The sequence below is a fragment of the Pan paniscus genome, chromosome 1, assembly GCF_029289425.2.
Source record: "Pan paniscus chromosome 1, NHGRI_mPanPan1-v2.0_pri, whole genome shotgun sequence".
In the NCBI taxonomy this organism is placed as follows: Eukaryota; Metazoa; Chordata; class Mammalia; order Primates; family Hominidae; genus Pan; species Pan paniscus.
The window spans coordinates 29,328,842-29,343,170 of NC_073249.2; the positions used below are offsets into that span (position 1 = coordinate 29,328,842).

At 44.3% G+C, this 14,329-nt stretch overlaps 1 protein-coding gene across 7 annotated transcripts in view; it reads left to right on the plus strand.

Annotated features, from left to right (window-relative positions):
• BPNT1 (3'(2'), 5'-bisphosphate nucleotidase 1) overlaps positions 1-14,329 on the plus strand; it is a 34,024-nt gene that overhangs the window by 6,115 nt on the left and 13,580 nt on the right. For 4 of the 7 annotated variants that reach the window (XM_008959236.4, XM_008959235.4, XM_034947128.3 and 1 more), the window contains exons 2-4: positions 4,488-4,615; positions 10,249-10,353; positions 13,156-13,263. In XM_008959236.4, the coding sequence (XP_008957484.1) occupies positions 4,496-4,615; positions 10,249-10,353; positions 13,156-13,263 (333 nt within the window). In that variant the 5' untranslated portion in view covers positions 4,488-4,495. The remainder of the gene's footprint in view (positions 1-4,487; positions 4,616-10,248; positions 10,354-13,155; positions 13,264-14,329) is intronic. The other 3 variants (XM_055107999.2, XM_034947142.3, XM_057301306.2) reach the window with 1 other exon arrangement.

Sequence of the window (14,329 nt, forward strand, 5' to 3'; positions counted from 1 at the left end):
GGTGGAGTGTAGTGGCCGCGATCTCAGCTCACTGCAACCTCCGCCTCCCGGGTTCATGCCATTCTCCTGCCTCAGCCTCCCGAGTAGCTGGGACTACAGGTGCCCACCACCACGCCCGACTAATTTTTTGTATTTTTAGTAGAGACTGGGTTTCACTGTGTTAGCCAGGATGGTCTCGATCTCCTGACCTCATGATCCACCCACCTCGGCCTCCCATAGCGCTGGGATTACATGCGTGAGCCACTGCGCCCGGCCCTATTTCTCTGTTTTCTATCTGAAGTGCTCCTGAATTAGTAGTAATTGTAACTGGTTTATTCCACATGTAACTCCTAGTATGCCAAGAAAATTAATCTAGCCTGATTATGATATCATAAAACAAACACTTTATATAGAGTTATCCCTCAGTATATGAGGGAGATTGATTCCAGGAACCCCTGAGAATACTTAAATCTGCACATACTCAAGTCCCACAGTTGGCCCTGCAAAACACTCATAGATGAAAACTCAGTTTTAACAGATCACAAACTCTCTTGAAACTAAAATAAAAATATATTTTAAAAAGTCAGGCTTTCCTGTCTACAGATTTTACATACCTTTTCTATCCGCATTTGGTTGGAAAAAATCCACAAAGTGGACCGGTGCAGTTCGAGGTCGTGTTGTTCAAGTGTCAGCTGCACTTAGAAACCCGTTTTATTGGCCGGGCGCCGTGGCTCACTCCTGTAATCCCAGCACTTTGCGAGGCCGAGGCGAGTGGATCATGAGGTTAGATCGAGACCATCCTGGCTAACATGGTGAAACCCCATCTGTACTAAAAATACAAAAAATTAGCCGGGCGCAGTGGCGGGTGCCTGTAGTCCCAGCTACTCGGGAGGCTGAAGCAGGAGAATGGTGTGAACCCGGGAGGCGGAGTTTGCAGTGAGCCGAGATCGCGCCAGCCTGGGCGATAGAGCGAGACTCCATCTCAAAAAAATAAAAAAGAAACCCGTTTAATTTTCATCTTAATTTCCAGACAGCTATTGGTCACAGTACGGTATTCATTACCTTACATAAATTTCTTCTTTTTTTTTTTTGGGGGGGGGGGATGGAGTCTTGCTCTGTCGCCCAGGCTGGAGTGCACTGGCACGATCTCGGCCCACTGCAATCTACACCTCCTGGGTTCATGTGATTCTCCTGCCTCAGCCTCCTGAGTAGCTGGGATTACAGGTGCATGCCACCACGCCCGGCTAATTTTTGTATTTTTAGTAGACACGGGGTTTCACCATGTTAGTCTGGCTGGTCTCAAACTCCTGACCTCGTGATCCACCCACCTCGGCCTCCCAAAGTGCTGGGATTACAGGCGTGAGCCACTGTGCCCAGCCATAAATTTCAATTCCATCTTCCTTTTGAAGAGTTTCAAACACTTCACTTATTGTTCCAGTTAGGTTCATAATTCCTGTCAATAGAATGTGGATGATAGAAACAAGATGTAAAGGAGGCTGGGCAGGTGGATCTTCTGAGGTCAGGAGTTCAAGACCAGCCTGGCCAACATGGTGAATCCCCGTCTCTACTAACAATACAAAAATTAGCTGGGCGTGGTGTCAGTTGCCTGTGATCTCAGCTACTCGGGAGGCTGAGGCACAAGAATCACTTGAGCCTGGGAGGCAGAGGTTGCAGCGAGCCAAGATTGTGCCACTGCACTCCAGCCTGGGTGACAGAGTGAGACTACGTCTCAGAAAAAAAAAAAGAAAAAAGATGTTAAAGGGGTTAAAACATCAAATCAAATATTCAGTCAGAAAGTCATGGTAGAACAATGACTATTGCTGAATGGAGGTTTATAATGTTCTCTATAGTCCCAGGGCTGAGCGTGGTGGCTCAGGCATGTAATCCCAGCACTTTGGGAGGCCAAGGTGGGTGGATCACTTGAGGTCAGGAATTCGAAACCAGCCTGGCCAACATGGTGAAACCCCGTCTCTACTAAAAATACAAAAATTAGCTGAGTGTGGTAGCAGGCACCTATAATCCCAGCTACTCAGGAGGCTGAGGCAGGAGAATCGCTTGAACCCAGGAGGCAGAGTTTGCAGTGAGCTGAGATTGCGCCACTGCACTCCAGCCTGGGCAACAGAGCAAGACTCTGTCTCAAAAAATATATATATATATAAAATACAAAATATATATAAAATACATATATATTATATATATTATATATATATATACACACGCTCTCTCTCTCTCTCTCTCTCTCTGTGTGTGTGTATATATATATATATATAAATAGTCCTTGGAACAATCATGTGTTCCCTTATTGCGATGAAATAATGTTGATTTGATTTAGAGGTGGGAAGTTTTTGTCACAGGTTAATTCCCCATAAAACTCTAAGACAGAGATAAAGTGGAAGAGGTTTCTTAGGGAGTGCTTTCGGAATCATTTGTGGAAGGGAAGGGGAGGAAGGGAAGAAAGTAGGAGAAGGTATCTTGGGCTGTGATGCAGTCTCAGCTAAGGCCTCAGTTGACCCCATAGGGTATTCTGGAAGCTAGATGGCCCTTCAGTGCTGGGGTGGTAGACCACTTGGGGTAGGAAATGGCCTTTAAATCTCCCTATTGTGACGTTTCAGGTGAAGTGATCCTTCTCAGCAGATATACTCCCAAAGAAAGATGGCAGCTGAAAGCCATCTTTTGACAGCTGTCTCAGCAAGTGGGGAAATAAGCTCTTCAGTTCTGAAGGGAATGTGGGTGGTACATCCAGGACAGTCACGAAAATTTCGGGATTTGAATTCATATTTTCTTTTTCTTTTTGAGACGGACTCTCGCTCTATCGCCCAGGCTAGAGTGCAGTGGTGCGATCTCGGCTCACTGCAGCCTCTGCCTCCCAGGTTCAAGCGATTCTCCTGCCTTAGCCTCCCGAGTAGCGGGGATTATAGGTGTGCGACACCATGCCCAACTAATTTTTGTATTTTTAGTAGAGATGAGGTTTCACCATGTTCGTCAGGCTGGTCTCAAACTCCTGACCTCAGGTGAGCTGCCCACCTCGGCCTCCCAAAATGCTGGGATTACAGGCGTTAGTCACCGTGCCCGGCCTGAATTCATCTTTTCAAAGGAATGTACAGGCCAGACACAGTGGCTCACGCCTGTAATCCCAGCACTTGGGAGGCCGAGGCAGGTGGATCACGAGGTCAGGAGTTCAAGACCAGCCTGGCCAAGATGATGCAACCCCGTGTCCACTAAAAATAAAAATTAGCCGAGCGTGGTGGTGGGCGCCTGTAATCCCAGCTACTTGGGAGGCTGAGGCAGAGAACTGGTTGAACCCAGGAGGCAGAGGTTGCAGTGAGCCAAGATGGCGCCACTGCAATCCAGCCTGGGCGACAGAGCGAGACTCCGTCTCAAAAAAAAAAAAAAGGCAATGTACTTGATTCTAAAGGCTGTTTTTTCCGTTTATTTCGTTGGAGCTAGAGACTTCTGACACTCCTTACTTTTCCAAGTGACTGGTCTTCATTATAATTTGTTAGGTTGCTTGTTCTCTTTATTTGGCTACTGACGAAGATGGAGGTAAATAATAGCAGAGAATATTCATTGATTTTCAGAAAATAATTGTAGTTATATGCAATCCCTCTGATGTGGTGAGGCTTTGTTTCCCCACCCAAATCTCATCTTAAATTGTAATCCTCATAATCCCCATGTGTCAAGGGAGAGACCAGGTGGAGGTAACTGAATCATGGGGGCAGTGATAGTGAGTAAGTTCTCATGAGATCTAATGGTTTTTAAGGGACTCTCCCCCTTCGCTTGGCACTTCTAACTGCCACCTTGTGAAGAAGGTGTCTTGCTTCCCCCTTTGTCTTCTGCCATGATTGTTAAGTTTCCTTAGGCCTCCCCACCCATGCTGAACTGTGAGTCAATTCAACCTCTTTCCTTTATATTAGGTTGGTGCAGAAGTAATTGCGGTTCTTGCCATTGGAAATAATAAATTACCCAGTCTTGGGTCATTCTTTATAGCCGTATGAAAATGGACTAATACACCCTCCCTTTTTAATTACACCCTACACACCTACATCCCTTATACTATTCATACCTCTTTTGGCGCTGCCTAGTTTTATGTTATAGACGTTAGGTTACATTATTTTATCTACAACTCACCAAAATATTAGCTCCTCAAACACAAATCTTACATCTCATATTTTTAGCCTCCAAAGCACCTTCCACATACTTTACACATCACCCACGACCTCATACACAAACTTTTTCACATGCTCAGCATCCTGGGCCAGTTTCTTCTATGCTTTGACATGTCCCATCTGCAGAGAGACATAAAAAATACAGAATTTATTGAGAGAGTTAATGCCCAAATCGAGTTTTTTCCGAGTCTCTTTTAGTAAATATATATTAAAGAATTTACTCAGTTAATGGGAGCAATCCCAAGTTAGCACTCAATTAATATGTGTTGAGTTGGATTTAAGTAAATAAAACCAGTAGTTGGCTTTGAAACTAACAAGACATTTTTCTTGATCTCTTTTTAGAGTGTACCATGGCTTCCAGTAACACTGTGTTGATGCGGTTGGTAGCCTCTGCATATTCTATTGCTCAAAAGGCAGGAATGATAGTCAGACGTGTTATTGCTGAAGGAGACCTGGGTATTGTGGAGAAGGTACTCAAACTCTCATATCATTTCATACCAACTTGATTTTTGTTCTTGAGGTTTAGCTAAATGATGTAAAAATGTGGACAGACTTTATCAGTTAAAATAATTGATGGCTCCCTTAGGGAGACTGCAAGACGCTTGGTTCTAAAGGGTTCCATCTCTGCTTTGAAAATGATTCCAAGGCCGGGCGTGGTGGCTCATGCCTGTAATCCCAGTACTTTGGGAGACCCAGGCAGGCGGATGATGAGGTCAGGAGTTTGAGAACAGCCTGGCCAACATGGTGAAATCCCATCTCTACTAAAGATACAAAAAATTAGCCAGGCGTGGTGGCGAGCGCCTGTAATCCCAGCTACTTGGGAGGCTGAGGCAGGAGAATCGCTTGAACCCGGGAGGCAGAGGTTGCAGTGAGCCGAGATTGCGCCATTGCACTCCAGCCTGGGCAACAGGGAGAGACTCCACCTCAAAAAAAAAAAAAAAAAAGACTCCAGACTTTCTACGTCCAAGATCTTTATTTATATGTCTGAGTCTTCCGAACCATATCTATCCCCAAGGCATTGTAACCAAGCTTCAAATCCTAGAGTAATCTATTACATGCAATGCCATGCAATCCTTAGTGAACTCAACATGTTTGGTAAAATCTGGCATTTACATAAATATTTGTTATAATCAAAGTGATACATTTTTTTCTTCCTCATGGAAAAGAAACTCAAAGCAAGGGTGTTTTTCCCAGTATAGTAATTACAAACTTAAATAGATTATCAAAAAGTTTATAGTGATAGTCAATTCTTAAAAGAAATACCACCATGTTTGTGTTCCAGTTTAAAGCACAATTTGACTGGGTGCGGTGGCTCACGCCTTAATCCCAGCACTTTGGGAGGCCAAGGCGGGCAGATCACGAGGTCAGGAGTTCAAGACCAGCCTGACCAACATGATGAAACCCCATCTCCACTAAAAATACAAAAATTAGCTGGGCATGGTGGTGCACACCTATACTCACAGCTACTCAGGAGGCTGAGGCAGGAGAATTACTTGAATCTGGGAGACCAAGGTTGCAGTGAGCTGAGATCACGCCATTGCACTCCAGCCTGGGCAACAAAAGCAAGACTCCATCTCAAAAAAAAAAAAAAAATATATATATATATATATGTGTGTGTGTTATTATATACATATATTATATATTATATATAATTATGTATAATATAATATAATTATATATAATTATATTATATAAAATATAAATTATTATTAATTATTATAAATTATTATTTATATATAACTATAATTATTATATATAATTATTGTTTATTATTTATTATTTGTATATAATTATAATAATTCTATATAATTAATAATTATATTTATTATTATAAATTATTATTAATAATTATATATAATATGTTATATATTATATATATATAAATCTTCCTTGGGATTTGGTTATTACCTCACATTACAAATTTTACACATAAGTTTTCATATATTGACTTTTAATCCTTAAATTCTTTATTATAATCTTTTTTTTTTTTTTTTTTTAAAGAGACAAGGTCTCATTGTCGCCCAAGGCTGGAGTGCAGTGGCACAGTCCTACTGATAGCTTGTTGCAGCCTCAAGCTCTGGGCTCAAAGGACCCTCTTGGCTTAGCCTCCTGAGTAGTTAGGACTACAGGCAAGCGCCACGACACCCAGCTAATGTTTTTATTTTGTGGAGATGGGGTTTCAGTATATTGCCCAGGCTGGTCTCAAACTCCTGGCTTCAAGTGATCCACCCACCTTAGACTCCCAAGGTGCTGAGATTATGGGTGTGAGTACAGGTATGAGCCATTACACTTTGCCTAAATATTTCTTTATTATAGCCTTTAAGGAAAAGTGTATTGTAATTTCTTCCAAGTGAGAACATTAATAGGATATGATTTATCATTAGCACTTTAATGATTTAAAATAGAGTGAGTTAAGTCACTCACTTATGAGTGAGATATCTATCTAGGGTTGTTACCATAAGAAAAAATGAGATATATGAGTAAAAAACAACTTAGAAAAAAGTTGACGTGTGTTCACTTTTGGAACTCACGTTCAAAAGTTGAATGTAAAACATTCAATGTAATTGCTTTTAAAAAGTTAACGTAAAAATCAGCCTGGGCAACATAGCAAGACCCCATCTGACATGGTGGGACATGCTTGTAGTCCTAGCTTGGGAAGCTGAAGTGGGATAATTGCTTGAGCCCAGGAGTTTGAGGCTGCAGTGACCTGTGATCCCACCACTGTACTCCAGCCTGGGCAACAGAGTAAAACCCTGTCTCTAAAATAAATAAATAAATAATATTTAAAAAAAAAACTCATAAGAACAAATGAAATAAATCTCATTTCCTTTTTTGATAGATTTATGGGCCTGCTCCTAGAGGAAATAGAGGGTATCTTGATGTAAGCAAAACATTTGTTATAGTCTGTCATTTTCTATTTAAGAAAATATTCAAGTTATTTTTAGTTATTTAGATGACATCTCCCATCCTGAGCCATGATTAGGTGCATTCATAACTGGATGAATAACATTATCCACAAATTTAAATTCATGAGTCATTTTCATCCTGGAAAAGGATCACTGTTGGCTGATCACAGGACTCTGCTCCTGACATTGTACTGTTCTCTTTAATCATTAAATAACATACAGTTTTAAAAAATATAGAATGTGTTAGCTGAAGTGGAAGATGATATAGAAAACATGCTTATCAAATTTGTCAATAAGAGAAAGCTGAGCGGGCTAGTTAATGCATTTGATCACAGAATAAGTATTCAAAATAGTTGCAACCTCTGAGAAAAGTGGACCAAATCCAACAGGATATTATAACAGGAATAACACAAAGCGCTGTATTCATGTTCAAGTTATGTAAGATAAATCTGATTCAAATTTGTTTGAAAAAGAGATTTTAGTTGACTACAGACATGCTTGGTAATAACCAACGAAATAATACTGCTGCTTTCAGAGGGCTACTAATATTATTATTATTTATTTTATTTATTTTTTTTTTTTTAAGAAGGAGTTTCACTCTTGTTGCCCAGGCTGGAGTGCAATGGCGTTATCTCAGCTCACCGCAGCCTCTGCCTCCCGGGTTCAAGCAATTCTCCTGCCTCAGCCTCCTGGGTAGCTGGGATTACAGGCATGCGCCACCACACCCAGCTAATTTTGTATTTTGTTGCCTTTTTTTTTTTTTTTGAGATGGAGTCTTGCTCTGTCGCCCAGGCTGGAGTACAGTGGCACGATCTTGGCTCACTACAAGCTCTGCCTCCCGGGTTCATGCCGTTTTCCTGCCTCAGCCTCCCGAGTAGCTGGGACTACAGGTGCCCGCCACCACACCCGGCTAATTTTTTTGTATTTTTAGTAGAGATAGGGTTTCACCATGTTAGCCAGATGGTCTCGAACTCCTGACCTCAGCATCCGCCCGCCTCAGCCTCCCAAAGTGCTGGGATTACAGGCATGAGCCACCACACCTGGGCTAATTTTGTATTTTTAGTAGAGGCAGGGTTTCTCCATGTTGGTCAGGCTGGTCTCGAACTCCTGACCTTGTGATCTACCTGCCTCAACCTCCCAAAGTGCTCGGATTACAGGCATGAGCCACTGTGCCCAGCCCCTAATCTCATTTTTTATAAAGTTTTTTCTATTATGAAAAGTAGGAAATGTAGAAAAATGCCAAAAAGTAAACAAAAATCATCCATCATGCCACCATTGCCAATATTTTGAATTATTTCCTTTCAGATCCTTTTCCTTAACATCACTTATTTTAAGTTGATCTTATGTTGAGGTTATATTAGACATACAATTTTGAAACCCAGGTAGCTAAAAAGGAACAGAGATATAATGCTAAGTCGGGAAAAAAGGTAACATTCTCATTGTCTTCTGTAGTGCTCAGGCATTTCTAGTACTTTATATCCTTCCGTTGATACCTTATTTTTAAAAAAACAGCAAAATCAGTTTATCACACAAGGTTCCAATGATGAGGTCTGGAACTATGTTGATAGAATAGGAAATATTTATCTTAGAGAGGAAAAGAGAATTGATTTCCTCAGATAGTGGAATGGCTTTCAATGTGTCTTTTTTTTCTCTACCGCAGTGGTCTACAAACTTGATTGATATTTAACTAATCTTCAAACTCAACAATTCTTTTGAGTAGGTTCATTCAAAAGATACTTATAGAGCACCTACTGTGTGCTAGACATAGTTCTTTAGGGAATAAAATCCTTTTGTGGAGCTTACATTCTAGCAGAATAGTACTTTGCATTGAGATATACAGCAAATCTCAGTGAGGCATAAAACAGTTGCTTTTCATAATGACTTCTTATCTCATTGCAAAGTATTGTTAAAATTCTACTAAGATGAGGCCGGGTGCACTGGCTCACACCTGTAATCCCAGCACTTTGGGAGCCCGAGGTGGGTGGATCATGAGGTCAGGAGTTTGAGACCAGCCTGGCCAATATGGTGAAACCCCATCTCTACTAAAAATACAAAAATTAGCCAGGCATGGTGGGGGACGCCTGCAGTCCCAGCTACTCAGGAGGCTGAGGCAGGAGAATTGCTTGAAGCGGAGAGGCAAAGGTTGCAGTGAGCTGAGATCGCGCCACTGCACTCCAGCCTGGGCGACAGAGTGAGACTCCGTCTCAAAACAAACAAACAAACAAACAAATTCTACTAAGATGATATAATCTGTAAATCTACTTAACCAGGCATATATAAATTGCAACATATCATAAGGCTCTGAAAGCAAACTAACAAAGGAGGTTGTGGTTGTCACTTGCAAAACTTTTCTCTTTCACTAGCATGATTATCTGACATATTGATTGAGTGAGGGTGCCATAGGTGAGCTATATGTTAAATATTACAGCAGTTCATATTCATGTTTTTTAGATTTTTAGAAACAGGATTTCTTAGGCCGGGCACGGTGGCTCATGCCTGTAATCTCAGCATTTTGGGAGGTCAAGGCGGGTGGATCACAAGATCAGGAGATCAAGACCATCCTGGCCAACATGGTGAATCCCCGTCTCTACTAAGATACAAAAAATTAGCCGGGCATGGTGGCACGTGCCTGTAGTCCCAGCTACCTAGGAGGCTGAGGCAGGGGAATTGCTTGAACCCAGGAGGCAGAGTTTGCAGTGAGCTAAGATCGTGCCACCGTACTCCAGCCCAGTGACAGAGCAAGACTCTGTCTCAAAAAAAAAAAACAAATAGGATTTCTTACTCTGTACCTGTGAATCAACTTGAGGACCTGTTGAATTATTATGATTAGGATTAGTGTGGAAGTTATAGAAAGATCCACGGAACACTTTTCTAATAACTATTAACTTTGCCTTGAAAAGTTATACATTTCCTATCTCTTAACCTATTTAAGCAAAAGGTTGATGTCTAGAGATAAGGAATTTCTAAACTAGGGAAGAAAATGTTCTGGATTATTTAAAAGCTCCTTTCCAAACTTTACCCACTATTAATCCTTTGAGAAAAACCAAGGCAAGAAACCAGTTAACTCATTTGGTGTTAAGTTCTATGACTCTAAAAACTGACAGTGTAATCTAAATTATGTAGGCACTTATGCACAAGGAATCAGAGGACAACTTATTTTTCATTAGCTCTGCTAAAATTTGCATTCTTTATTACAGACCTGTGCAACAGACCTGCAGACCAAAGCTGACCGATTGGCACAGATGAGCATATGTTCTTCATTGGCCCGGAAATTCCCCAAACTCACAATTATAGGGGAAGAGGTAAGCGTCGTCAGAGACATTTTTTTAAAATCCCTGTTTACCAAATGGATTTATAACTGACACTTTAATGATTTATATACCACTATTATGATTTTAAGCATTATATTTATTGTTTTAAACACAAAAGTAATTATTGTATTCCTTGGACTTGGGGAAAATATCTGATTTTAAGACATTTTGGTCTATTTCTAAGCCAGATGTCTTAATTATTGACCATAGAAGATATGGTTACTGTTATACCCAGCATACAAACTGTAAGATGGGCAGAGATCTAGAACTTTGGAATAAAATGGGTTTCGTTGTTGTTTGTTTTTAAAATTAGGCTTATTTGCATACTTATCCAAAGACGATAACACTTTGAAAGTGAGGGAATTAGGCCAGGCGCAGTGGCTCACGCCTGTAATACCAGCACTTTGGGAGGCTGAGGCGGGCGAATCACGAGGTCAGGAGTTCAAGACCAGCCTGACCAACATGGTGAAACTGAACCCTGTCTCTACTAAAAATAGAAAAATTAGCCAGGCGTGGTGGTGAATGCCTGTAATCCCAGCTACTCAGGAGGCTGAGGAAGGAGAACTGCTTGACCCCAGGATGGGGAGGTTGCAGTGAGCTGAGATGGTGTCCCTGCACTCCAGCCTGGGCAACAGAGCAAGACTCCGTCTCAAAAAATAAAAATAAAAAAAGAAAGTGAGGGAACTGACATCTCATGTAATACAAGGGAACTATCTGCTGTCAGAGACACTTGTTTAAATGAGTGTATAATACATAAAAATCTTTTTATTTTTATTTTTATTTTTATTGATTATTCTTGGGTGTTTCTCACAGAGGGGGATTTGGCAGGGTCATAGGACAATAGTGGAGGGAAGGTCAGCAGTTAAACAAGTGAACAAAGGTCTCTAGTTTTCCTAGGCAGAGGACCCTGCGGCCTTCCGCAGTGTTTGTGTCCCTGGGTACTTGAGATTAGGGAGTGGTGATGACTCTTACCGAGCATGCTGCCTTCAAGCATCTGTTTAACAAAGCACATCTTGCACCGCCCTTAATCCATTTAACCCTGAGTGGACACAGCACATGATTCAGAGAGCACAGGGTTGGGGGTAAGGTCACAGATCAACAGGATAAGAATTTTTCTTAGTACAGAACAAAATGAAAAGTCTCCCATGTCTACCTCTTTCTACACAGACACAGCAACCATGCGATTTCTCAATCTTTTCCCCACCTTTCCCCCCTTTCTATTCCACAAAACCGCCATTGTCATCATGGCCCGTTCTCAGTGAGCTGTTGGGTACACCTCCCAGACGGGGTGGTGGCCGGGCAGAGGGGCTCCTCACTTCCCAGTAGGGGCGGCCGGGCAGAGGCCCCCCTCGCCTCCCGGGTGGCGGGCTGACCCCCTCACCTGCCTCCCGGACGGAGCGGCTGGCCGGGCAGGGGGCTGACCCCCCCACCTCCCTCCTGGATGGGGCGGCTGGCCGGGCGGGGGGCTGACCCCCCCACCTCCCTCCTGGACGGGGCGGCTGGCCGGGCAGAGGGGCTCCTCACTTCCCAGTAGAGGCGGCAGGGCAGAGGCGCCCCTCACCTCCCGGACGGGGCGGCTGGCTGGGCGGGGGGCTGACCCCCCCACCTCCCTCTCGGACGGGGCAGCTGGCCTGGCGGGGGCTGACCCCCACCTCCCTCCCGGACGGGGTGGCTGCTGGGCGGAGACGCTCCTCACTTCCCAGACGGGGTGACTGCTGGGCGGAGGGGCTCCTCACTTCTCAGACGGGCGGTTGCCAGGCGGAGGGTCTCCTCATTTCTCAGACGGGGCGGCCGGGCAGAGACGCTCCTCACCTCCCAGACGGGGTCACGGCCGGGTAGAGGCGCTCCTCACATCCCAGGCGGGGCGGCGGGGCAGAGGCTCTCCCCACATCTCAGACGATGGGCGGCCGGGCAGAGACGCTCCTCACTTCCTAGATGGGATGGCGACCGGGAAGAGGCGCTCGTCACTTCCTAGATGGGATGGCGGCCGGGCAGAGACGCTCCTCACTTTCCCGACTGGGCAGCCAGGCAGAGGGACTCCTCACGTCCCAGACGATGGGCGGCCAGGCAAGAGACGCTCCTCACTTCCCAGACGGGGTGGCGGCCAGGCAGAGGCTGCAATCTCGGCACTTTGGGAGGCCAAGGCAGGCGGCTGGGAGGTGGAGGTTGTAGCGAGCCGAGATCACGCCACTGCACTCCAGCCTGGGCACCATTGAGCACTGAGTGAACCAGACTCCGTCTGCAATCCCGGCACCCCGGGAGGCCGAGGCTGGCGGATCACTCGCGGCTAGGAGCTGGAGACCAGCCTGGCCAACACAGCGAAACCCCGTCTCCACCAAAAAAATATGAAAACCAGTCAGGCGTGGCGTCGCGCGCCTGCAATTGCAGGCACTGGGCAGGCTGAGGCAGGAGAATCAGGCAGGGAGGTTGCAGTGAGCCGAGATGGCAGCAGTACAGTCCAACTTCGGCTCGGCATCAGAGGGAGACCGTGGAAAGAGAGGGAGACCGTGGGGAGAGGAAGGGGGAGGGGGAGGGGGAGGGAGGGGGAGAGGGAGAGCTTCTTTTTGAACTCTCTTCAGTATAATGACACTGGAACCATTTAGTCAATTTTGATGAGCCACATATGGTTGTTTTTGCAAATTTTTAAGGTTTGCTTTAAAAGCTCTAAATATAAATGGTAAACCAGAAGAACTAGTGAAAACTGTGATGCTGTATTTCTTCTGTTAATGAGACAAAGCATACTCTGTAAACACTAAACAGCTTCAGTAACCATTAGGGTTATCTCTGCTTTAGGATCTGCCTTCTGAGGAAGTGGATCAAGAGCTGATTGAAGACAGTCAGTGGGAAGAAATACTGAAGCAACCATGCCCATCGCAGTACAGTGCTATTAAAGAAGAAGATGTATGACCCATATTTATACTCAACTCTCTATTAACCTGGGCTTTTTGCCATAGTAAAGGAAATAATATTTGCCTGTAAGATGAAAAATTGGTAGTTATAAAATAGGGGCAACCAGAAACTTGATATCTTTCAGAGCCAACATGGAAGTATCAGGCAACCATATGGATTTAGAGTTCAGTTTCTCATCCTATGGGTTTCCTTTGCACTCTAAAACCATTATTTAAAATACTTTTAGGGCCAGGCATGGTGGCTCACACCTGTAATCCCAGCACTCTGGGAGGCCGAGGTGGTTGGATTGCTTGAGTCTAGGAGTTCGAGACCAGACTCGGCAACATAGTGAAACTCTGTCTCAACAAAAAATACAAAAATTAGCCAGGTATGGTGGTGCACACTTATAGTCTCAGCTACTTGGGAGGTTGAGATGGGAGGATCACCTGAGCCCATGGAGGTTGAGGCTGCAACCAGCACCATCTCTTTTTTTTTTTTTTCTGAGACGGAGTCTCGCTCTGTCACCAGGCTGGAGTACAGGGCCGCAATCTTGGCTCACCACAACCTCCACCTCCTGGGTTCAGGCGATTCTCCTGCCTCAGCCTCCCAAGTAGCTAGGACTACAGGCACGCACCACCATGCCCAGCTAATTTTTTTGTATTTTTAGTAGAGATGGGGTTTCACCATGTTGGCCAGAATGGCCTTGATCTCTTGACCTCGTGATCCGCCTACCTCAGCCTCCCAAAGTGCTGGGATTACAGGCTTGAGCCACCTTACCTGGCCCCAGCACCATCTCTTAAAGAGATTATTTTTTCCCCAGTTGAATGGCCCTGGCACACTTGTGAAAAATCAGCACGCCATAGATGTATAGGTTTCACGCTGGTCATGGTGGCTCACGCCTATAATCCCAGCACTTTGGGAGGCCGAGGCGGGCAGATCACCTGAGGTCGAGAGTTCAAGACCAGCCTGACCAACATGGAGAATCCCCGTCTCTACTAAAAATACAAAATTAGCTGGGCGTGGTGGCACATGCCTGTAATCCCAGTTACTCAGGAGGCTGAGGCAGGAGAATTGCTTG